The sequence below is a fragment of the Mustela nigripes genome, chromosome 8 (genome assembly GCF_022355385.1).
Source record: "Mustela nigripes isolate SB6536 chromosome 8, MUSNIG.SB6536, whole genome shotgun sequence".
Lineage (NCBI taxonomy): Eukaryota > Metazoa > Chordata > Mammalia > Carnivora > Mustelidae > Mustela > Mustela nigripes.
Genome location: NC_081564.1, coordinates 7892370 through 7917983, shown reverse-complemented (window position 1 = coordinate 7917983; position 25614 = coordinate 7892370). Strand labels below are relative to the sequence as shown.

The 25614-nt window shown below is 47.4% G+C and overlaps 1 protein-coding gene and 1 long non-coding RNA gene across 4 annotated transcripts in view; one reads left to right on the top strand and one right to left on the bottom strand.

The window, feature by feature from the left end:
* The first annotated feature begins 17 nt into the window (after positions 1–17).
* On the top strand, positions 18–8477 carry LOC132023141 (uncharacterized). 3 transcript variants are annotated; one of them, XR_009405871.1, is made up of 5 exons: positions 18–350; positions 2081–2184; positions 7126–7330; positions 7895–8001; positions 8325–8477. It is a non-coding gene; the product is annotated as an uncharacterized LOC132023141 (long non-coding RNA). The 3 variants fall into 3 exon arrangements; XR_009405870.1 differs by having other exon boundaries at positions 7895–8058; XR_009405869.1 differs by having other exon boundaries at positions 7895–8477.
* Positions 8478–8581: 104 nt separating this feature from the next.
* ATP2A2 (ATPase sarcoplasmic/endoplasmic reticulum Ca2+ transporting 2) overlaps positions 8582–25614 on the bottom strand; it is a 60118-nt gene continuing 43085 nt past the window's right edge. Inside the window, exons 9-21 of the mRNA XM_059408392.1 lie at positions 24457–24545; positions 23884–23986; positions 22946–23077; positions 19514–19636; positions 19195–19413; positions 18123–18458; positions 16451–16671; positions 15819–16021; positions 14275–14360; positions 13869–14002; positions 13136–13253; positions 11444–13045; positions 8582–9391 (exon numbers count right to left, since the gene is read on the bottom strand). Coding sequence (XP_059264375.1) covers positions 12776–13045; positions 13136–13253; positions 13869–14002; positions 14275–14360; positions 15819–16021; positions 16451–16671; positions 18123–18458; positions 19195–19413; positions 19514–19636; positions 22946–23077; positions 23884–23986; positions 24457–24545 — 2034 coding nt within the window. The 3' untranslated portion in view covers positions 8582–9391; positions 11444–12775. The remainder of the gene's footprint in view (positions 9392–11443; positions 13046–13135; positions 13254–13868; positions 14003–14274; positions 14361–15818; positions 16022–16450; positions 16672–18122; positions 18459–19194; positions 19414–19513; positions 19637–22945; positions 23078–23883; positions 23987–24456; positions 24546–25614) is intronic.

Below are 25614 nucleotides of genomic sequence, written 5' to 3'. Positions count from 1 at the left end.
ATCTCAGCACCCTGAGATCATGACCTGAACTGAAATGAAGAGTCAGGTGCTTAACCAACTGAGCCACCCAGGCACCCTGTAGTTGTTATTTTCTTAGGAAATATGTATCTCGGAGCAAAATCTTTTCTCCCATTCGTGTGTTATAAGATAGGGACCCTTTTTTTTTTTTTAATTTTCTAAAGATTTTTATTAATTTATTTGTCAGAGAGCACAAGCAGGGGGAGCAGCAGGCAGAGGGAGAAGCAGGTTCCCTGCTGAGCCGGGAGCCTGACTTGGGGCTCCACCCCAGGACCCCAGGATCATGACCAGAGCAGAAGGCAGACGCTTAACGAACTGAGCCACCCAGGCAGGTAAGAATCCAAGTTTATTGATTTGCTTTTCATTTATGTTTAAACTTGTATAACCACCAATTATCGCAAAACTGCTTCTCTCACCAACTTATGAAGCCAGCTTTGTCCAAAGTCAGGTGTTCCCAGATAAGCACATCTGTCTGCGCTCCCTTCCGTATGGTCAGTAGTTTTCTGTCCCAGACCTACACTGTGCTGTCTTAATTACTACCACTTTATGAAAATTGTCAGTACTAGGAAAAGCAAGACCCCCTGATGTTACTCTTAGCAGTGCTTTGGGTATGTTTAGCTCTCTGTCGCTCCATAAAATTGTTAGTATCAGGGTCAGATATGTTTAAGTTAGATTCATAATTTTCAAAAGGGCATAGGGTTAAATTTCCTCAGTCTGCCTTTCTTCTCTCAGTTTCCTCCTATAGAAATGACAGTAGTTAAGAGTTTTTTTGTGTAGTTTTCTAGAACTAATCTGAAGCTGCCCAAGTCTATGTGTGCACACCACCCCACTTCTTGCAGCTGCAAGAGTTCATCAGCAGACTTTATTTAAAAAGCACATTCTTGGGGCACCTGGGTGGCTCAGTGGTTTAGGCCTCTGCCTTCGGCTCAGGTCATGATCTCAGGGTCCTGGGATCGAGCCCCACATCGGGCTCTCTGCTCAGCAGGGAGCCTGCTTCCCTCTCTCTCTGCCTGCCTCTCTGCCTACTTGTGATCTCTATCAAATAAATAAAAATCTTTAAAAAAATATAAATAAATAAATAAATAAATAAAAAGCAAATTCTTGGGGCGCCTGGGTGGCTCAGTGGGTTAAGCCTCTGCCTTCGGCTCAGGTCATGATTCCAGGGTCCTGAGATCGAGCCCCACATCAGGCTGTCTGCTCAGCGGGCAGTCTGCTTCCCCCCTCTCCTTCTGCCTGCCTCTCTGCCTACTTGTGATCTCTGTCTGTCAAATAAATAAAATCTTTAAAAAAATAAAAATGCAAATTCTTGGGGGCATCTGGGTGGCTCAGTGGTTAAGCCTCTCCCTTCGGCTTAGGTCATGATCCCAGGATCCTGGGATGGAGCCCTGCATCGGGCTCTCTGCTTAGCAGGAAGCCTGCTTCTCCTTCTCCCACTCCCCCTGCTTGTGTTCCTTCTCTTGCTGTGTCTCTGTCAAATGAATAAATAAAATCTTAAAAAAATAATAAAAAGCAAATTCTTAATTTTCTTTTTCTTTCTTTTTTTGGATTTTATTTGTTTACTTGACAGAGCAATGGGGTTTGGGGAAGCACAAGCAGGTGGATGGGCAGACGGAGAAGCGGGCTCCCAGCTGAGTTAGGAGCCCAACACGGGCCTGATTCCCAGGACCCTGAGATCGTGACCTGAGCTGAAAGCAGCCACTCAACGACCAAGCCACCCAGGCGCCCTCGGAGTGTTACTCTTAATTATATTTGGGGCTGCCTGTCAGCTTCTATTACCCTTTCCATTTGTTCTTTCATTGTTTCCTTCTGTTGCTTCGTTAGTGTTGCCCGTCTTCTGCTTCCCCGAGGAGTCGTCGCATGCGTGTATCTGTGTGTGTAGCCGGCCGGGGTCTTTGCTGTGCTCCTGGATGGCAGAGGCCCCAGGCCACTTAGAGCAATTCCCTCTGCGCCATCTGGAATGTCCCTGAGTGTGGGTCTGTTGGTGAAGAACTCTCCGTTCTTGTTTGTCTGAAAATACTTTTATTTTACTTTGCTCCTTTAAATACTGTATGTTCTTTTCCAGGTTTAGAATTCTAGGTTGCCAGTAATTTTCAGCCTGTGAAGCTGTCGTGCGGGTTTTCCGGCCTCCGCGGGTCCCTCGAAGCCAGCGGGGTCACTCGTGGAGAGGTAAAGAGAGTGGCTCCCCGCCCGCCCCGCTGCTTTGAAGATTTTCTCTTTGTCTTTGGTTTTCTGCAGTTCACTCTACCCCGTCAACAGCTGGATTTCTTTTCACTTACCCTATTTGGGATTTGTTGAGATTTTCGTGTCTTGGATTACTGTCTTCTATCACTTGTAGGAAATTCTTGGTCATTATCTCTTCAAATAATAACCTCCTCATGCTCTTGACGTCTGAAGCCACGATGAAATACACATTTGACTTTGTCACCTTTCTCAGTTTGTCTACCGGGTACTTTAATCTTTCTTCCGTATTTTCAGTTTTTTTTTTTCTTTCTTTGGTGCATTCTAGTTAACTTCTTAGCTGTCTTCCACTTCATTTGTTACTTTGCGGTGTCCGCTCTGATGCCACATCAGTCCCCCAGTTTTTAATTTTGGTGATTGTTCTTCTCATCTCTACAATCCTATTTGACTTTCCTATTGACTCTGTATGTTCACTTCTTATAATTTCCTGCCTCCTCTTCGGGCGCCTGGGTGGCTCAGTGGGGTAAGCCTCTGCCTTCAGCTCAGGTTGTGATCTCGGGGTCCTGGGATCGAGCCCCGCATCGGGCTCTCTGCTCAGCGGGGAGCCTGCTTCCCCCCCCCCATCTCTCTGCCTACCTCTCTGCCTACTTGTGATCTCTGTCAAATAAATAAATAAAATACTAAAAAATTCCTGTCTCCTGCAGATTTTCAGGTAGGTTTATTGTTCTTTATTTTGTAAGGTTTTATTTATTTATTTAAGAGAGAGAATGAATGGTGGGGACGGGCAGAGGGAGGGGGAGATAGAGAGAGAGAGAGAGAGAGAAGCAGACACCCTGCTGAGCAGGAAGCCGGACCTGGGGCTCCATCCCAGGACCTGGAGATATGACCTGAGTTGCAGGCACACGTTCAACGGACTGAGCCACCCGGGTGCCCTGTTTATTTTTCTTTAAACAAAGTAAGCCAGGGGTGTTTTTGATCTAATACTTTTTTTTTTAAAGATTTTATTTATTTGTGAGAGAAAGGATGAGAGGGAAGAAGGAGAAGAGAGGTCAGTAGGAGAAGCAGACTCCCTGCTGAGCAGGGAGCCCGATGTGGGACTCCATCCGGGGACTCCAGGATCATAACCTGAGCCAAAGGCAGTCGCTTAACCAACTGAGCCATGCAGGTCCCCTATATCTAATGCTTCTAATATATGAAGTTTAGACAGACCTGTCATGTTTATTACTGCTGCCTTTCACTCATAGTGCCTTGTTTTCTTGCATACTTAGTTCGCTTTTACTGTAGGCTGCTTTGCAAAACAGTTGTGTAGAACTCCTGACATAAAATGAAGGTGTTCTCCTCTAGGGAGGATCGACATTTAGTTCTGCCTGGGCCTCAGGTGTACCGCCTGCGACTTTAAATTCATGCCTTGAGGCTTCATAGACCATCCCCAGGCTACAGTTTGGGCTGCACAGCCTGGAGAGCCGGTGTTTACACTCCCTCCGGGGTGGGTGTATTTTCCTGCTTCTGCTCTGCACCATGGCCTAGAGCCTTACAGCCCTTCGAGTTTTGGGGAAGGGAGGGCAGCTTTGTTTGCCTTTATCCTGAGCTGTTAGTCCTTTGGCGTCACAGCTGAATGTCCTAGGAGACTTCTCACTTTTGGTGGACCCTGGATTTGACTTTGCTTGTTCACCCTGTGAACTCCCCAAGCCCCCACTCTCGTGTTTTCGCCGCTGAGTGTATTTGGAGAGGGGAAAAGTGACCTTGGAGATTCTGATCTCTCCTTGCTGCTGCTTAGATTTTGGCCTGGAATTTCTGTACTATCTTGTAGTTCTTTGATACTTCTATACAGATTAAAAAATATATATTTATCCCAGCATTTTAAAATAAACTTTTAATTTTAGAATATTTATAGACATAGGGAAAAATGAGCACGTGGCGTGGAAGGGGCCTACATACCCTGGGCCCCGCTTCCCCTAACTTCAGCATTTCATGATGATCTGGTACATTCGTCCCGGTGCTTATGTATTATTATAAACTGGTATTTATGTTATTATTGGCTACAGTTCGTAGTTCGTTCAGGCTTTAGGTTTTGCCTTTCTCCCCGCCAGGATCCCCCAGGATTCCATTTCACGTGCTGTTCTCACGTGTCCTGAGGCTCTTCTTGGCTGTTAGTTTCTCAGATTTGCCTTTTTCTTGATGACCTCGACGGCTTTACGGAGTCCCGGCCTGGGTATCTTGCAGGTTTGTCTTCGGGATTTGTCAGATGTTTTCTCTTTGATTAGACTGAGATTACGTGTTTTGGGGAGGAAGACCACAGGTAAAATGCCGCTCTCATCACTTCCTGTCAAGGGCACATGCTCTCAAGATGAGCTCACTGGGCTGAGGTAGTGTCTGCAGGGCTCTCCGTGGTGGGTGACTTCCCAGCCACAGGGACGTGCTCTCGGGGAGGCCACTGGGCGCCGCTCACGCTCACAAACGGGAGTCGAGGTTCACCTCCCTGGGGGCCGAGTTACCTACAGAAATTACCTGGATTTTGGGCGCCTGGGTGGCTCAGTGGGTTGAGCCGCTGTCTTCATGGTCTCGGGGTCCTGGGATCGAGTCCCGCATGGGGCTCTCTGCTCAGTGGGAAGCCTGCTTCCCTCTCTCTCTCTGCCTGCCTCTCTGCCCACTTGTGATCTCTGTCAAATAAAAAATAAAATCTTAAAAAAAAAAAAAGAAGAAATTACCTGGATTTTTTCTGCATGGGAGAGTTCTAGTTTCTCCTGTTTAAGTCAGGATAGACTCATGGATATTTTTTCCACACTTTGGATTATAATCCAGTACGCCATGATTTTGTTGCTGAGGTTGTTTTGGTTTCGGCTACCCAAAGCCTTTTCAGTTGGCTCCTCTGTCCCTCCGATATACCCCATCTTTGATCATTGCTTTTTGTTTGTTTTCGTACTGCTGCGCTTCTGGACACCGCAGCGTTCTGCAGGCGCGTGTTGCACATTTCCTGGCTTGGCCCCGGAACCTGCCAGGTCTCTAAGGAGATCTGATTCCTTTCACTGGAGAACGGCAGCGCGCGCGCGCGGTCCCGCTGCGGTGTCCTCGTTGCTTGGCCCTCTCAGTTGACGGCGCAAGGAAGCGCATGGACGCCTACACCTGACTAGAAATATTTCATGTTTAAACAAGATTTTATGTATTTGACAGAGAGACAGTGAGAGAGCACAAGCAGGGGGGAGTGGCAGAGGGAGAGGCAGAAGCATGTCCCCTGCCCTGGCATTGCACTGAGCAAGGAGCCCGATGTAGGTCTTGATCCCAGGACCCTGAGATCATGACCGGAGCGGAAGGCCAACGCTTAACTGAGCCATCCAGGCAGGCGCCCTAAGAAATATGTCTACATAAAATCATCTGTAGCAACATTAAATATTAATTTATGCTGGTACCTCCAACTGTTATTTTTTTTTTAAGATTTTATTTATTTATTTGACAGAGAGAGATCACAAGTAGGCAGAGAGGCAGGCAGAGAGAGAGGAAGGGAAGCAGGCTCCCTGCTGAGCAGAGAGCCCGATGCGGGACTCGATCCCAGGACCCTGAGATCATGACCTGAGCCGAAGGCAGCGGCTTAACCCACTGAGCCACCCAGGCGCCCCTCTCCAACTGTTATTAATTACCATGTGAATCACTCTAGCCTTCTCCCCTTATCTAACCTCCCGCTCCACTCCCACAGTGAGAACACTGGCTTCCAACACCCGCCATCTGTATCACAGTATTATCAGTTCCTCTCAGTAACCATCATTCCTGGAAACTGTTAACTTCCTCCTGTTTTTAAGAAATGAACGATAGTGGGGTGCCTGGGTGGCTCGGTGGGTTAAGCCTCTGCCTTCAGCTCAGATCATGATCTCAGGGTCCTGGGATTGAGCCCCACATCAGGCTCTCTGCTCAGTGGGGAGCCTGCTTCCCCTCTCTGCCTACTTGAGATCTCTGTCAAATAAAAAAAAAATAAAATCTTTCAAAAATGAACGATAGAATAGCATGTAAGCTGTTCTGCACTTGAATTATTTCACTGGCAGACATCACCGATTGGCGGTCATTCCTTGCTGGTCTGCACATATCTACCTCATGTTTTGAAGACTGCGTAATATTCCCTGGCATCAATGTTCTTAGTTTATTCAACACCTTGCCTTGCCTCTTGATGGGCATCTGGACTATTTCCGATTTTTTACTACATAATCCTACAGCAGGATTTTGTTGCTTTTGTGAACATGTGGGAGGATTTCACTCAAGTGAAGTGCTTGACCAAGGGGCGTGGATGTTTAAAAACCTACATGACGTGTCAAGTTGCTCTCCAAAGGCTGGGCCAGTTGCTCTGCTGCCCATCAGCACGAATACGGTTTTTCTGACGCCAGCCGCAAGGCAGAGCTCAGCATCCGTCAACCTCTGACTTCTGCCAATCACGTGAAGGGGGAATTCACTCTTTGTCACAGGCACAGCAGATCTATTTTCCTAACTCAGTTAGTATTGTTCCAAATTTTAACCTTTATACGTAATCAATTTATCCCCTTTTCTTCTGGGATTTTGTGTCCTGTTTGGAAAAGCTGGTCATCTTCCATGTTCTCTCCTACTACTTTTGTGGTGTTCTGTTCTTTTCTTTTTCTTTTTTTTTTTTTTAAGATTTTATTTATTTATTACAGAGAGAGACACTGTGAGAAAGGAACATAAGCAGGGGGAGTGGAAGAGGGAGAAGCAGGCTTCCCAGGGAGCAGGAGCCCGATGGGGGGCTCGATCCCAAGACCCTGGGATCATGACCTGAGCCAAAGGCAGAGGCTTAACGACTGAGCCACCCAGGCGCCCCTATGGTTTTCTTAAAAAAGAAAAAAAAGAAAAAAAAAAAAAAAACCCAGACATGCAAACAGGCATAATGAACACCCACATATGTAACACTTAAGTGTTTCGGGTTTTTTGCAGATTTTGGACTTTGTGTATACCGCACTTGGTTTCCACGGTGCCCGGAGATTTCTGTTGATCTCTGCAGTCCCAGTTCCCTCATTGTCATCGCTGGGGAGTCATCTGAACCTGTCTCAGAGGCCACGTACTTGTTGCCCTGCTGTTGGTCCCTTCGGTTTGTTCCGATGCTTTGATAAACGTGCCGGCCGGGACTCCTCCAGCACCGGTGAGGGCTTCTCGCAGATGGGCAGGAGCGGGCCCGCCGGGCGGTGCGGGGAGGTCCGTGCTTGTGCGCGGTGTAGCGGAGACGGCGGTTCCCTGCCTCCTTGGTGGCACAGGGCCCATTGGTCAGCTGATGGGCACCACCGCCGTCTCACTGGGATTTGGCCTGTGGGGCTGTACGTCTCTTATTTATAAGCCATTCTCGTTTTCTTTTGCCTGGGGCATTTAGCCATTTTCCTTTTGGCGGCTTTGTTTCATTTTTCAAATTTTTTGATTCATTTACAACTGACTGGGCAGAAGGGGGATTCAGCTGTTTTCTCAAGATGACCAACAACTGAGCAAATGCCCCAGCTCCGACCTACTGAGCTGAACTACCAGCTTCCTCACACTCTCACACACCAGCTTTTCTCCTATTTGACTAAAATGTGCGCCGGTATCTTCATTTATCATTAATATATGAATTTCGTATCACCACGATGTCCGTTCCCTCCGAATTATTAAACTTCCCTAAGAACAGGATCTTACCACGGACCTAGGGAGACTCTCGGGGCTTTCTGTTCTCTTGCAGGCGGCGCCCCGCCGGCCGCCTGGGCGCAGAGACGGCCGGAGTGTCGAGTAGCGGGCACAAGGGCGAGCGGCATTCGGGCCGCGTCAGGACTGCTCGTTCCGTTTTCAGTAGGTCATGAAATGGGAATTATGGAAACGGACTTTTTCCTTCCGTCAAGAATGGATGTTAGTTTATCAAATTTTTATCAACTATTTCTTCCTTCTCTGTGGTTGCTAGGATTTGTGCCTTTTATTAGGTTTATCCTTGCCTATCCTTGCCTCACTGCCTTTTTTTTTTTTTAATGATAAAAGAATCATTGTAGGTTATTTGGAAAGTAGAGAAATGCCCCAGCTCAAACCCATGCCCGCTAGAGCGGCACGAAATGACCCTCAAGCGGACGAATCCGCTGCTGCAGCCGCAGTGCGGGATTTTACCTTTTCCATCTGAACAGCATGCGAAGCCTCTCTCCCCTGGCACCATCTCCAAGATGCTGACAACTTTTCAAAACATCTCTCTGCAAACCCAATGACAAGACATGCCGTTTGCCCCACACCTGAGCTGTGTGACATACGAGCACATCTCCTTCCCGGAAAGTCAAGTCTGAGACCTCCCCCCACCGGAAGGTAAAAACCCTTTGGGGTGCGGGGCTGGAGGCCCTCAATGCCCCTCACCCCTTCCTCCCGCCGGAGAACAGTCAGCACCACACCGTGAACTTATCATAGAATAGATTTATTTACCCGAAACCATGTCTGTGCAATGCTTGTTACCAGCACAGAAACAGACAATTGATCTCTATTTACAGTCTAAAGTCAAACATGCTTTGTGATAAATTGACGGTTAGCATTTTATTAAGATAAATGCATCACAAGAGTCGTATTGCACCAACATCTGTCTACGGTTTCTGATTTCATTAAATAAGTTACATTTAATACAGTGCAAAATAGCTGTTTGCACACTCAAAAAAAAGTAACAAGTTATGAACTTAGAGGCCTACATTCTAACCTTTCAACACCTGTAGTGTTTTCAATAGATTTATAAATAAGCAAACTGTACAGGGCCAATTAAAAAGTAGCAGGTTTAAATGACACCACAGAGAAATCTGGCTACTTACAACTGAAGGCATGCATTACAACTGAGTATTGTACATTTATATAAACTATGACATTTTGCACAGAGAAACATGGAGACTTGGCTGATGGCTTCTGAGTTCTCAGATAAGGTTTCAGAACCTCATTCTTCTTGCAGCAAAGAAACCAAAGTTCTCTGGAGAGGCTTTCTGATTCATTAAGCTAAATTGTACATTTGTAATTACTATTTTGATTTAAAAGCTAAACCCCGTTGGTAATACGTTTCCTCCACATAACACACAATGAGTTGGGGACTTTTTCTACTTTTCTTTTTCCCCCAACATCAATCATGCAGAGGGCTGGTAGATGTGTTGCTAAAAACGCACATGCACGCAACCGAACACCCTTATATTTCTGCAAAATGGTTTAGGAAGCGGTTACTCCAGTATTGCTGAAAAGGAAAGAGAGAGGAAATCAGCTTTATGATATATGGGAAAGAAATGTTAGAATAACTATTTAAGATTAATAGTGACAAGGAATAGCGAGAAGGAGTATTCAGTTTGACCTTTTAAGATTTCAAGACCAGCATTTCTGATGAACTGTCTGTCCCTGAGGCGCTGCCTACGTAGGGTAGCAGCCAGAAGCACTGGCTTGGCAACCCGGAGCCCTGTCGTCCAGCTAAAGAGCAAAGGCCACCCTGGCTCACAGAAGAACCCCAGCAGGCAGACATGGAATCGCTTCAGATGTGACGCAAGGGAGATGGGCAAGAGGAGGGTAGGTTCTCGGTTAGCAGTGCACACGGCAAGGAAGGTGAAGCAGAGGTGAGCAGCGTGGCAGAGTGCGAAGCCTCTGGCTCCTCCCGTTCCCTACCCTTCCTCCCAGGGGGCTGGTCCTGCCTGCTTCTAGAAGGGGAGCCGCGCTCCTTACCCCCTCTCTGAAGAAGGAAGGGGATTACCGTGGTTACGTTAAAAAGGCAACAGACGATGTGGCGGCCTTAGCTCAGGGCACTGCGCACTGCTCCGGCGGCGGGCAGGCGCTGTACAGACCTTGAGCTAACGCCTGTAGTCGCCTACCCCTGAGGTCTGCCACCGCAAGGACATTCAGGGGGCTGAGACCCAGTCAGGGTTGATGTAGCAGCCGCTTGTCGGGGAGGCTGGCACCGGCCCTGCCTGTCTGGGAGCTCGTGCAGCTCACTCTGCGCCCTGTGCCCCCTGCTCTGTGCAGACGAAGAATGAGCTGCTGGAGTGGGACCCCCGCTGGGGACGTGAGATCGCCACCTTCCCGGCCGAGCCCTATCAAAGAAGCCGTGCGAGGCCTACCTTTCTCTCGAGGAGAACACGGACAAGTTTTGGTGAGTCTGAAAACATTACCCTGACTAGTCCTGATGGCGGCAAAAGCAGAGGCCACCTGTGCTTTCCCGCCAGGGCTGGGTGAGGCTGGGTCTGGGCACCTGCCCCGCACTGCGGGAGGCCCGAGGCCAGGGATGTGCCCGCAACAGCTCTGTGGCTGAGGAGGGGGCTCCCGTGCGCGTGTTTCTCAGCAGCAGAGCCTGACGCAGGGCTGACAAGGGGACGCTCCCAGCAGCCTGGGCTGACGCAGGGCTGACAAGGGGACGCTCCCAGCAGCCTGGGCTGAGCCAAGTGGGTGCCTGAACCACCCCCATGGGCTGGACAGGCCTGAAGCCGAGAAACCACAAGGCCAGAGCCGGCCCAGGGTCATCTGGGGCCGCGTGTGTCTCTCACGGCAGCAAACCACATTGCACTTCTTCTGCAAATGCCACTGTATCGAGGAACCAGAGCCGGGAAAGCTGTCTGGTAAGTCTGGCTTCCCGGACGAGCACACCAGCAAGCTCAGACATCCCGTCTCGGTTTGCAGCCACAGTGCGCTCCTTGCACTTGATCACTCAACTGCTTTTTATGCCCAAATCGGCAAAACCCACCCTCCTTCCTCCTCTGTATTCTCCGCCAAACCAACCAACCGCCCTTCCTCAGAGACCTCCGCGAGCCAGGCCGGGACTGCCAGCCCCTTCTACTCAGACCCGGGAAGCCGGCGGCACCTTGCTTAATATCCATGAACTGTCCCCCGAACACTGAGCCTTTATATCGCATCTCGCAGCTGGCCCCAGAACTTTCGTAAGAACAGGCCAGGGCTCACAGGGAAGGAGCTGCTGCCTAGGCCTCCCTCACCCTGGCTCGCGACTAGGCTGGCTGCGAGCAGAGCCAGGCCCTCCCGACGAGTCTCTCTCCCACCAGACGCTCCTCAGCATCTGGCCGAGCCGCCGTCCCAAGGCCGTGCACGGAGCCCACAGCTGTCACACCCCGGGTCCGCTAGCCCGCCCCGCGTGCGCACAGGTAACCCTGCACCACACTCTTGCTGCTCTCGGAGACAGTCACAGAGCACAGCAGTACACGACACAAGGGACGTTTTCGTTAAGTGTCACAGCTAGCTCACTCAGTGGCAGTCACCTTTAGGCTAAAGCATCAGGGGTCCAGGGAATACTCACGTTAGTTGATGGATGTTGGAAGGCATTGGAGGAAAACACCATAGTTAGGACAGTTAATGACTTACACACGGCTGGTAAGACTGATCTCAAACATGCGCAACGTATCATAGTAACCATGGTGTTGGTTAGTGCCACATTCAAATAAAAATAGTTCTATACAATATGTTCATTTGGTCATGTGCTATTTACAGATTTTTACAAAAACACATACACACACACACACACACACACACACACACACACACACTCCCCCTTATGTTCTCTACACCAGGCTAGAACAGGCCAGCAGAAACTTGCAAAAAAGTATCATGGGTGACAACAGGTGCCTATGTGTTCATTCCTACAGCTACCTATGCAGCAGAACACGATCCTCCTTCCCCTCGGGCACAATAAAACTCAAGTTCTGAGCTAAGAACTTAAGAGAAAATTGGACACAATTTGTTATAGTTCAAGCTAAGCCACTTAAAAGTTAAAAACAAGACAGTTATTTTTCTGTCCATTTAAAATGTTTTATTTTCCTTTTTAAACTAGATTGTGAAGTGCCACTGAAATAGGCAATGTTGGCAAAACAATGTCTGTTACAATAAAATACATTAGACATTTAAATAAATAACCTTAAAAACTACGTGGGGGGACACGAACCCAGTCGATTGAATCTGGAACAATGTTTTCTGCACAAGCGAGAACAGGCATACCTCTTGTTAAGACTGATGTAAACAGAACCATCGGAACCTACAGGAGAAGCAGCCGAGCGGGGCCAGGAGTGGGGGTGGGAGTGACCGGGGGCCGGGGGAGTGAGGGAAGTGGCAAACCAAAAAATACTGACTGAGGTAGCAGTACTCTGCTCAGTGCAGAAAAATTGGCTTATGAATAAAAATTAGACTGTGATCTCAGATTAAATCCAGATGATCATGCAAAAGACACAATACATGCTATTTAGTTTTAGAAAAAGAAAAAAAAAAACCCACACACATTCATTTCCTAAAATCTGCTGCCAATTAATTTGCTGACAATGTCTGCTGGCTCAACTATTTTTTTTATACAAGGATGAGTATTAAACAGAACACTGTACATGCTTTTTCATCTACAAAAAAATATTTGCATAAAATAGTGTTAGTTCTCTGTACATGTCAATGGACACTTTAATTATGTGTATAAAAAAGGAAAATCTTGCCCCACTGGAGTCAGAAAAGCAAAACAAAATCTAGAGTATGAAATCTCCTTCACCAGCCAATATGTTCATGTGAAAATTCAGCAGAAATAGACAGTTGCTTTAAACAATAAAAAAATTAATTGATTAAGTTAAACATCTTCTTTATGTAAAACTGTCAGTCAAGACCAGAACATATCACTAAAGTTAGTGTCTGTGCTATAGACCCAGACCACCAGGGGCATTATGAGCAGCACAAACGGCCATGAAATCCCATCGGTGCATGCCGAGAGCGAGCAGGACTTGGTGGCAGGCTGCACACACTCTTTACCAGGTTCCAGGTAGTTGCGGGCCACAAACTTGAGCGTCTCGTCCATCAGAATCACAGGCAAGGAGATTTTCAGCACCATCAGCCACTGGGTCAGATTCAGCGGTGTGATCTGGAAAATAAGCTGAGACACAAAAAAGCTCTGTCAAGCTCCCAGACCTCGCAGGACAGGCAGCGAGGCCCCAGCCTCGGTCCTGGTCCCACCAGCGCTTACTGGCAAAGGTTCCACGTAGAGGATGAGGAAGTGGAGCGACATGGACAGGCAGATGGAGCCCACGAGCCAGATGTTCTCCCAGGGGGGCATCCTCAGCAGGGACTGGTTTTCGGACAAGCTGCAGAACAACAAGACGTACGTGAAATATGCCCGCCTAAAAGGCAAGGGCTCTATTCATGAGTGACCAAGACCGTCCCGAACCATGCTTCAGTAAGGCAGGGCGAACACGGCATTGCCCACTGACCTAATTCTACTTAGTGAAGTTTCTACTGTGGCAAAATTAAAGGAAGAATGTTCAGATGTAGGACAAACTTCCAATTTTAAATCTAGGTTTTGGCACAGCGGACTCCGTTTCAATGGACTCAAAGCTGCTCTCAATTGCCCTTGACACTGACACCGTTTCAAAATTCCCATTTTTGCCACTGGCTTTTAACTGGAGGATACCACTTGTCTCGCTGCTCCAGGGCAAGAGTGCCTTCCCTGTGGGCACCGGCATACAGGGGCGCCGAAGGCCCTATTTTTGGCCCCCGCTGTCTCAGAAGGAGCGTGTGGTTAAGCACTCCCACTACTTCCCGGAGGTGATGACGACTCAAGTTTTTAAAACCGGTGCTGCCTGTTCTTTCTTTCTGGGAGGGAGGAGCTTTCCTGCAAATCCTCCAGCAACTGCGACACCCAGTTCCCCGGTGCCCTGGCTGGTGGAGCTCCTGCCCCAGCCTGTCGAGGTTTCACTGACCTGTTGAGGGCGTTACACATCTCTATGGTTACTAGAACAGACAGCGCCATTGTCATCGGGTATGGGGACTCAAAGATTGCACAATCCACTCCTTCAAAGTCCGGGTTGTCATCTTTACACTGTAGGAAGTGGCTCTGCAACAAATGCCCAATCAAGTTTGTCATCAGTCAAGTACATTTCATTTCCAAGGCCCTTGTCCCCGTTCCACAGGAAGCCCAGGACACGGACCCACTCAAGCTCTCACCCCATCTCCCAGAGAAGCCTTGGGTCCTTCAGGATCATCTTAGATGCCACTGCTAATTATCTGAGGGTTAAGCTTATTTGGTAGGCACCCAAACCACAAAATGCTCAAGGACAGCCTTGTAACGCTTTGCCCCTAGGAAGAGGAGAAAAGGCAGACACATACCAGCTGGTAGAAGGACACCCTGGGCCCTCCGTCGGCAGCAATGAACCACCACGCGGCGGCACCCACGGTAGCTGCGCCAACGTAACCTGGGAAGAGACACAGGCGGCACCTGCAGCCCCCGCTCTCACTGCAGGTCCTGCCTCATGGGCCAGTGCCCAGCAGGGGGACACAGGGTATGATGATGGCGCAGGAGAGCCTGTGCAGCCACTAGCAACTGCTCACTCCCAGAAGCCAAAGCACCGAGACAGAGGGTTTCTGCAAGGAGAGGGGTGTGCGCGGTATGAAAAACTAAGCAACTTTTCCAGAGTCTGTGAGGAAGAGGACCTACGGGAATTGGCTGGATCTTACGCTAGCCAAGACCCTCTCAAACTGGCGGCTGACGTTTCCGGCATTAGGTACGCGCCTCCAGAGCGCCTCGCTGTGCTGCAGCGCCAGGTCACACCGCCCAGGACTCGGAGGAAAGCCGATGCTCCCAGTTACCCACTGACCTGCTCCATCAAAGGCCTGGCAGAACCGTTTCGTGGAAATACCACCAAAGCAGTTAGTGCAGAATGCAAGCAACATGGCAAAACCCAAGGCAGATTCTGGGATCACCTCCCTACCCCCCTGACACCCCCAACCAAGTGGTTCTGAATGGAGCAAGTTTATGACAAAGCAACGGGGTAGTCAACACAGGGACACCACGGAGATGGTCCCGGTGCGGCAGCGTCTACCAGAAGATACAGCGCACACTCCCTCCAACCCGGCAGTTACAAGGAAACAGGAGACAGCTGGTGGACAGGGACAAGAGAGCCACACGCGTACTGACATGGCAATTCCCAAAAAACAGGGAGAATCACAGGCTTCAGCACACACGTGTGTACAGCACACCAACACTTAAGAAAATATATGCACAGGACAGATCTGTTTGCTAGAGTATTTCTGGAGGGCACAAGAGAAATTCAATATTGAAAGAGAACTGACTGGCTGAGAACCTTCCCACTTTATGCCACAGTGTGCTTCTGCAATTTTAAACCATGTGAACATACTAAAAAAAAAAAAAAAACAAACAAAAAAACCACCTTCCCATTGAACCCCAGGGCAGTTACTTTAACTCTCTGGCCTCACTTTCCTAAGCTCTTAAAGTGAGGACAAGAACCGGTAGCCAGGCAGAAGCAGGAGGGCCACAGATAGGAACCGGACCGTGGCCGGGGCTCCTGTGTGTTTCCCAGGCGCTGCGGATGAAGGCACAGCTCCCTCCTCGGCTCTCGGGGAGCGGGGCTGAGTTCCACAGCCCAGGGATGGAAAACCTGACCCTGGCAAACGCCTGCATCCTTCTGCCCTTAGGTTAAATCTGAAAACCTCCTTCACAAAGGCCCAAGGAATGACAGAGACAGATAAAACAAGGGATTAACTCTCCTGTAAACTGGGTATACAGTTTATTAAACTCCATTTTTTGTTACACCCTACTACAGATAGAAATGTGCTTTGAAGGAATGAATTGATAAAAATTTTGCCTCATAAACATGTGGTTTAAAAGTCAACGCTATAGAAGCAATACTCACAGCCAATGGCCAGGTAACGGAAAAAGAGCCATCCGCTGATCAGGGGCTCCTTCGGGTTCCGGGGTGGTTTGTTCATGATGTCCAGGTCGGGAGGGTTGAAGCCCAGGGCCGTGGCAGGCAGGCCGTCTGTCACCAGATTGACCCAGAGCAGCTGGACAGGAATTAAAGCCTCAGGAAATCCAAGGGCTGCTGTCAGGAAGATACTGTTTCCACCGGAAGAAAGAGAAAGACCCCAAATTATTTCAGCCATGACTTACACAGCACGAGCGCCCTCTTCTCCTCCATAAAATCAATGGACAGTTAACAATGACTGCTCGAAATTACTTTTGGGCCACCACAGAACATGGGTTATACCTTATTTCGAGTTCAAGCACAATGTTAGAAGGCCAAAAATATTACGTTACTTTACCCAGTAAAACTCATTTCTATGTTCAAGGGCATCCTTTACACACAAGGGCAGCCACAGGACAGCCCTCCCTTGGGCTGGAAGAACCTCTACCTTCCTCCTCCTGCCTGGTCCTCTCCCCCGACTCACGCACAAAGCTGCTGTCGTACGAACGACAGATCTGGAAAACTGGTCATCCCACGCCCCGACCTCAAAGGACTACAAGTGATCTCTCACGGGGACCCACCAGACCACTTCCCCCACATTCGAGGAGATGAGATAGCGGATGAACTGCTTCATGTTGTTGTAGATGGCGCGCCCCTCCTCCACCGCAGCCACGATGGTGGAGAAGTTGTCGTCGGCCAGCACCATCTCTGAGGCTGTTTTGGCCACCGCCGTGCCAGAGCCCATGGCAATGCCGATCTCCGATTTCTTCAGGGCGGGAGCATCATTCACGCCGTCCCCAGTCTGAAAGGGAACGTGACCGCTGGTTTATGCACTTTGGCCACCACGTCACACACATCCCCGACAAAGGTTCGGCCGCCCTGAAGCGGGGACGACGACAGGAGCTGTGGCCCTCTGGGCACAGACAAAGAATTCTCATTTTTACAAGGTGGCATCACAAAACACACTAAATCTGGGAAACGTAAAATTGCCACATGAGCTGAAGAGACTTCAGAGGGAAGTGGAACAAAAAGGACTTCAAAGTTCATCATGTTCTTTTCTAAGCAAACCAAACCCGAACCCGCCCACGTGGCAGTGAAGACGCAGCACCTGTGTCCACACAGAGAAATCTCAAGTAGAACAGCTGCAGAACGCAGGAGGAGGGAAACCGTAACATGCCCTTCACAGAGGTCACGGTCACGCAGGACTGAATACCGTCTGCAGACACACAGCCACCATCCCCACGCGTGTTTTTTAAACTTTTCCTGAACACCCAACACTGAATTCCCAACAGCGGTTCCCTCGAGGAGGCGGAGAGGAAGGGAGGGAAAGGGAGGACCCGGTCACATCTGCTTCCACGGGACACATTCCTTTCGTCAAGTTTTACAGATAATCCACAGAAAGCAAATATTACACAAGGTCAATGTGTCTGGGTGCAGAGTCACAGTAGGTAAGAATACTGCAAATGCCTCGCACACGGGCAGTTCTTAATGCCTGACCAGTACATCTAACCTCAGGTAGGGTTATGGAACACCCAAGAGTTATACCCTGAATCACTTTTTAGAAAACCTGAGATAGAAACATGTATCCTTTTGAGGTGCTACGGTGGCTCAGTTGTTAAATGTCTGCCTTCCGTTTGGGTCATGATCCCAGGGTTCTGGGATCGAGTCCTGCATCGGGCTCCCTGCTCAGTGGCGAGTGGGCTTCTCCCTCTCCCTCTGGTTCATTCTCACTCACTCACTCTCAAATCAATAAAAATCTTTATTTAAAAAAAAAAAAAGATTTTATTTATTTATTTGACAGATCACAAGCAGGCAGAGAGGCAGGCAGAGAGAGAGAGAAGAAAGCAGACTCCCCAATGAGCAGAGAGCCTGATGTGGGGCTCGATCCCAGGACCCTGAGATCATGACCCGAGCCGAAGGCAGAGGCTTAACTCGCTGAGCCACCCAGGTGCCCCTCAATTCAATAAAATCTTAAAACAAAGAAATATGTACACTTTAACCAAGATAAAGACTAGATGTCACCAAATGTTTCCCCACAACTGATTCAGAAGGCATACTTCTACTTCCTAAACTACTCCAGAATCTTCCCTCAGGTAACATACAGCATGCCAACTACGGGTCAACAGAACTCTACAGAAACAGCCTGATCGTGACAAAAATCCAAGATCTTCTAAATCTGGGATTTGTTACTAAAAACTTAAGTCAAAATTACAATCTGCTGTGTCTGCGTAGTATGAGTCCAAAGGTACTCACCATAGCTGTAATCTCATCAAAAGACTGAAGAAATTCTACAATTTTTGACTTGTGGGAAGGTTCGACTCGAGCGAAACAGCGAGCATTCAAACAGGCATCTCTTTGGGCTGAAGGATTGAGCTCATCAAACTCCCGACCGGTAAAAGCCTTTGACGTCACATCCTCGTCCTGCCCGAAGATGCCAATGCGCCGACAGATGGCCACTGCAGTGCCCTTGTTGTCCCCCGTGATCATGATGACCCGGATGCCTGCTTGCCGGCACAGCTTCACGGAAGAGGCCACTTCAATTCTTGGAGGGTCCAGCATGCCCACGCAGCCAACGAAAGTCAGATTGGTCTACAGCAAAAGAATCACCTTACATTCAAACAGGAAATTCTAGTTTCTCCTCTGGTGTAGAACAAGAGCCAGTCATACATTAAGAGCAAAAGTCTCTGCATTTTCCTATAATAAATCCTTTAACTGTGGCTCGTACCTAAGATTAATATTCACAGAGACAGAAATCTAATGAGGAACAATATTAGTTCCAATTAACTGGAAAGAATGAAAAACAGTACTACGTTCTTGTAACTAAATCATACTTTAACTTTCATGAAAAACACACCAAGAAATAAGAGCATTTTGATACAGGCCACTCTAGGGGCCCCCAATACCCAAGTTACTCCTTATTCCTTTCAGGCGGTGCTTCAGGAAGTCACATACCTGATGAGAAAAAGTTCTATGAACAGACAAGTGGAAGGAATCTCCCAACTTGGTATTTAGACCTTTAGTAACTCATGAATATTTAGAAAAATTCCCAATTTTAAAAACATCTTAATTTACAGAGGAGTTGCAAAATAGGCTCTACAAGTTTTTTAGCTCAAGTCTTAATTATTCTATCTTGAATTCAACTGTTAACTACACAGGTTGGAAGTAGCAAGCTAGATCGGAATGGCGACGCCTTTGGCTGCAGAAAAACAAATAACCACGCCCCTTTCTTGGCAAAAGCAAGACTCATTCGACCTTCCACGGAAGGAGTGCTGTTTGAGCACAATGAACGTGCAGGGTGTGGGGGAAGAAACTTTCGTTAGCTAACCTCGTATTTAATAAAGTTGGCAGAGTCCTCAAGGTTCATTTCTTCTCTTCTCAGTGGGTTGTCGTGAGTGGCCAGAGCCAGGCACCGCAGTGTGTCGCTGCCACTACCCCATTCCCGAATGACAGACATGATCTTCTGTTTGACTCCCGGGGTCATAGGAACTTTAGTACTGCCAACTCGAATGTGGGTGCACCTGTCAATGACACCTTCGGGGGCACCCTGGAAATGTTACAGATTGAAGTCAACAACTGTATTTACTGGGCTCACCCAGGATGCTAATCCTGGTAAGAACATCTCAACTGCAGTCTGCCACACTTGCCTTCACAAACATTTTGCTCATCGATGTCCGGCTCGGTTTGTTTGGCGTACAATAAACTGACATCGATTTTCTGTCACGTGAAAACTCCAGAGTAAATTCCTTTTTCATCAACTGCTTGATGACCTATAGGAGAACACCCATGGAATATTACTGGATGGCAATTTCTGTATATTTTTCACTTATTCGACAAATATTCACTAAGCGCCTATAATGTGACAGGCACTGGGGGTTTATGACAATGAACAAAACAAGTAAGTTCTCCCCCTCATGAAGCTTAAACTTGCTCTCTAGTTTGGGAAAGACACGCTGGAATGTAAACATAAAGTGCTATGGAGAAAAAAACTTTAAGGTGGAAAATATGTATGTATGTTCAGATCACAACTTTACATAAAACAGCCAGAAGGCAATATGAGTAAAAACGTGAGAACCCGGAGTGCGGAACGTAGGCTGGTAGGACCCGGCCTGTTCAAGGGGCCTCCAGGACAAGCAGCTGGAAAATCTTGCAAGACTAAGAGGTGAGAAACAGGTTGTAGGATGTTAAAAATCACCTTAAGGCATCTGTAACAAGTGAAAATGGAAGACAAGGGAGGGTTTTAAGGTCTGGCAGTTGTGTCAGAATGAGCTGAAGGGGGACAAGGAGCACCGCTTAGTACAAATAATCCAAGAAATGATGGCGACTGTGGGCAGAAATAGGTGGTCCAGAGCACTGCTGCCTCACAGGAGTTCCTGCTGTGGTGGGAATGTTCTAGCAGAGCTACTCATGTGGCTGTCCAGTGTGGCCACTAAGCACCTGAGGAGTTTCAGGTGCCAGCGGCCACGTATTACACACCGGCACGGCGACTGGGAGACCTCATGGGAGCCACTGCAGACAGGAGAGGGCGAGGACTGGGCCCCGGGGCCTCCCTACCGCCGGCAGGAGGTGGAAGAGCCAACCAAGGGAGTGGGCAGAGGGCAGGAGCGAAGAGAACAAGCGAAGGAATGTTTCAAGGAGGGAGAGTCGGACAGCCTGGGTAGAGGAGGACGGAGAAGCACGCTGCGGACTTAGACGCTGTGGCTCTGGATCGCGCGTACAATCAAATTACCTACAACATATACGGTGTCTTTTTTTAAGATTTATTTGGCAGACAGAGATCACAAGCAGGCAGAGAGGCAGGCAGAGAGAGAGAGAGGGAAGCAGGCTCCCCGCTGAGCAGAGAGCCCGATGCAGGGCTCGATCCCAGGATCCCGGGATCATGACCGGAGCCGAAGGCAGAGGCTTTAACCCACGGAGCCCCCCAGGCGCCCCTACTGTGTCTTTTTCTACCTCTGCTTTTTCTTGCCTTATTGCACAGACGGGGGCTGCCAGTAGAATACTGAATAGAAACATGGAAGGTAAAACTTCTGTTGCTACTGAGTATGACATTACTACAGGCTCTGTGTAAATGTACCATCAACTTGAAGGTGAAGTTTGCTAGTTTATCATGAACAGAAATTTTATCAGATGCCTTATCTGCATCCACATCATAATCTTATGGCTTTCCGTCCTGATTTGAATTACCCTGATTCTCCCCTAGCCCCCACTCAGACACAGAGCTAATGAGAATTGCAGAAATCCCCAAGGACCTCAGCATCCAGTGTGGGCAGTGATGAGTGGACTGACAGCCACCCTCTCAGCCGGCTGCCACAAGCCGAAAAAAGACCATCACTGAATTCTGCATTACCTGACGCATATGGATCTCTTACGTGTTTAGTTTCTATCAAGCATTTGTATCAAATGCTCAAAAGGAAGACTGATGGAAATGTAGTGATTCTGACTAAGGTGTGGACCCAGGCACCAGATATATGGGGTGGGGGTGGGTGGGTGAACAAAGCCATTTCTTTCAGCATTAGAATGGTCTACAGTGGTAGTTCTTTCCAAATGGTCCACTAGGTATTAAAAAGCTCGATCCTGTCCAACTTTACCTTGGACCTACAACAGGTTCCTCCTTTCTGGGGGCTGGGGATCAGCATGAATTTGGATGTGGGAATTTTCAGTTAAGTTACCCATGATAGTCATTTCTGACACCCTCTCCCCGCCCCGCTCAGCTGCAGACCAAAAATATGAGGCAAAGGCAGCCACGAAGCAAGAAAATGCTTAGTTTGCAGACAAGAGAACAGATGGCTGTGCCCTTTTTTGTGGTCGTAACAGTTAACATACCACTTTTAAAGCTCCATGATACTACTTGTTTCCCTTCATTGAGTAGTTCTAGGTCTAGAATCAAACAATTCTAACCCTCAGTTTCTATGAAGCTAAGTCTTTATGTTGCACTTAGTCACACCAACTAATAATATAGCTGTCAGGCAATGTGGCTTTCCAGGGACCAGCACCACCCCCTACCCTTACCACCATCAGGGAGTGAGCTCTCTAATGGAGACAGGGGGCCTCGAATTCTCCCGTCCTGTGGAAGTCACATATGTCAGGCCAGGATGCCACAGGACCTGCCCAAGACCCTCACGCTAGGAGACTACTGGCTGTGAGATGTGAATCAGTTCACTATAGCAGAGATCTGGGTCCTTAACTCTAGCATAAGTTTTGCTTCCTCAAATAATGCCAAGAAAGGAGACAAAATGAAGGAAAGAAGGGGTGCAGGAGCAGGAATCCAGTTCTGCCTCACCCTATAAGATCACGCGGAGTCACTGAAGGCCTCAGTCTCCCTGCCTGTAAACATCAGGCTGGACTGGATAGTCTTGTTTTGTTTTTTTTTTTTTAAAGATTTTATTTATTTATTTGACAGAAATCACAAGTGGGCAGAGAGAGAGAGAGGAGAGAGAGCCCGATGCGGGACTCGATCCCGGGACCCCGGGATCATGACCGGAGCCGAAGGCAGCGGCCTAACCCACTGAGCCACCCAGGCACTCCTGGACTGGATAGTCTTAAAGCCCCTTTCACAGCGGGAGGTTTGGTGTGCTCACCAAAATGCTTACAGAGCTTGAATGGAGCAGATTCGAGAAAACAGAAAAAGTGAAACAAAAGAATACAGTAAAATGGCTGCTTTGAGAAATTTTACTAGAAGAGAAAAGAAGCTGGGTGCTGATGGGGGAAATAAAGTCCAAAAAAGTTTTAAGATAAAAACCATACTACTATTTGTCCTATGCTGATAAAGATCGGTGGAGACTAGGCGGAAAAGTGATAACACAGGAGAGGGGGTGGGGCTTGGGGCACCGCAGGAGCGAGGACAGCGGACTCACAGTGCCAGAAGCTCAGAGAAGACAGACCTTGGGGGCACGATGACTGTGTATGGAAAATATCTAGCGATACCTACATTCTTGGTCAGATAGCTGATCATTTGACCTGAGAGCAAATGTGGGGAAGGAGATGCCGCAAGTTGGGGGAGATAAGGTACATGTATCTTAGCTGTCTGTGAGCGGGGAGCAAAGGGCAGCCCTGACAACACACCGAGCTACAATACTTACCGAGTTGCAGGCATTTGCTCGCTCTATTTTAGAAAGACCCTTCAATTCAGTATCAAATACATTCATCTTCTCTACTAGGCAAGTGAGAGCAGTCTCTGTAGCTTCTCCAACTTTTTCATATACACCCTTTGCCTGTATTGGTTAAAAGCACAGAAAGTACAAAAGTAGTAAATAAGCTTTTCATTAATGAAGACTTTCTATTGGAGGGACAACTTCTTCACGTCATTCTTTTAGGGGCTGTTTTTATCGACTCTGGAGCATATGACGCAGATAATTAAAAATATACTCAAAATATGTTATCTTATTCTAACAACTAGGCTTTTTATTTCCTTCAACTATGAGAACCCACTAGTCACAGTATTAATTCAAACAGAGCCTGCAAAAAGCATGTGTCACTGTGTGTTATCATTCTACAGAGTTCACGTGGGGTTTCTGTTGGGAACTGGCTTGTCTAATTTTAGACAGAAACCAGCGATTACTATATAAGTAAAAAGGGAAAAAAGGGTTCTTGTTGGTTAAATTTTGTATCATCATCATCACCATCAAAACAACCCTCTAACCCTCAGCTTGTCAAGGATGTAACAGTCCCCACCTTAAAAAAAAGAAAAGAAAAGAAATCAATACCCTATACTGTGAAGAAAACATGCCCTGTTTGTTCGAGGTCTTCCTCATGTATAGCAGCTGCGCCACAGCAGAAGAGCGCGCCACATACACTGTGACTCTTAGCGAAGCGAATGCAATGCTCAGTCAGGGGACATAGGAAAGGCTTTCCGCTTTCTTTGGCTAGGCCATGCTGACTTGGATAAAATGGAAAGAGGAAATAAAATCAGGAGCCCTTACTTTCCAAAGGGAGGAAGGAAGGCTGGATTTTCATTCCACCCACCCCACCCTTGAACCAGAACAGCCAGGTCTACTTTCTCATTTATGAGAAGCCTTACCTCATTGTAATCCAACGCAGAATCATTACAAAGAGCACAAATTGTTGCCAATTCCACAAGACCATCATATTGATGACATTTAACTGGTTTATCATCTTTATGCCTATCAAAAGAAAATACTTTTAGAGTGTAGTGTGGTCATCTCTTGATTTTTACTTAATTATACAATTTTGTGGACAAGAGCCTGGCAAGTATTCTAAAGAATCTGAGTAATGGCTCTTAGAAATCTGATGCTGGAGATAATAAAAGAATGCATCTTTGATTGACATCAAGAACCAATCAGTAAAGACCAGAAGTTCTCAGTTAATGAAATTCTTCCACCACAGGTATCAATACAGAACAAACAGAAATCCCACTCGAAAAATTGGGCTCCAAGAAGCCAAATAAAGATGAAAAAATGTCTGACACGATAACCTGTGTTTTCTCTTTGAAAGTATGCATTATATTAAAAAAAATCATGACCCCTGTAACTAATGTGAGCCACATTCAGAAAGCTTTTTAGATATACTGCAATTCTATCCAAGTCCCAAACTGCCACAATGAGTCTTTAGATGATAAAGCAGGTTTACTCACACTTCTCCAATAGGTGCATAAGTTGATCCAGTAATGGTAAACTCATTAAGGGAACAGCTATCACCTTCAACTTTGTCCAGAATGAACATCTACAGAAAAAAGGCACAAATGTTTAAAAGGTATAAAAATATGCTGGAAAAAAATAATCTTTACGACAAGCATTTCTCACTTAAGAAAACAAACTTATAAATTGAAGCTGAACATCGGAAGTACTATCCCTTATTCCAACCAGATGCTGTTTAAGATCACTTTCCCATCTATCCAAGACGCTGAGAAAACAGCATCACTGACAATGCTGAACAAAGAAGCAGCAGCAGGGGCACCAGAGTCACAGAAGACAACCCACATGGCACAGGAGTTATGAGGACTCCCTGCTCAGCGGGAAGCTTGCTTGCTTCTCCCTCTCCTACTCCCCCTGCTTGTGTTCCCTCTCTCGCAGTCTCTGTCAAATAAATAAATCTTAAAAAAAAAAAAAAAAAAAAAAGAATATGATCAAACTGTTCTAAAATAAATTTAAATATTTATCTCAAGTTATGAGAGCCAGGTAATGCCTTAAAAATTTAAAACATCTTTTCAGAGCATCCCAACTCCTACTCAATAATTTTCTTTTTTTTTTTGGCCTTACAAGATTTGCTTGTTATATAGTACTAACTTTGAAATTCCAAAAGCTTCATTTTGTTGTTGTTGTTTTTAAGAGGCGGGGGGTAGACGCGGAGCCTGGTGTGGAGTTCGGATCTGACGATCCTGAGATCACCAACTGAGCTCAAACCAAGAGTCGGGTGCTTACCCGACTGAAGCCACCCAGGAACCCCAAAAGGCCTCATTTTTTTTTTTCTTTTTAAAGTAATCTCTGTGGGGTGCCTGGGTGGCTCAGTTGGTGAAGCATATGCCTTCAGCTCAGGTTGTGATCCCAGGGTTGGGCCCCGTGTCACGCTCTTATTCTCGGGGAGTCTGCTTCTCCCTCTTCTTCCCGCGTGTGCTCTCGCTCTCTTTCTAATAAGTAAATACAACCTTAAAAAAAAAAAAAAAAAGTAATCTCTGCACCATACCCGGGACTTGAACTCACAGTCTCTGAGACTGAAGTGTTGCATGCTAACTGAGCCAGCCAGTGGCCCAAAAAGCTTAATTTCAAAAGTATACTTAGATACAAATCAGCCT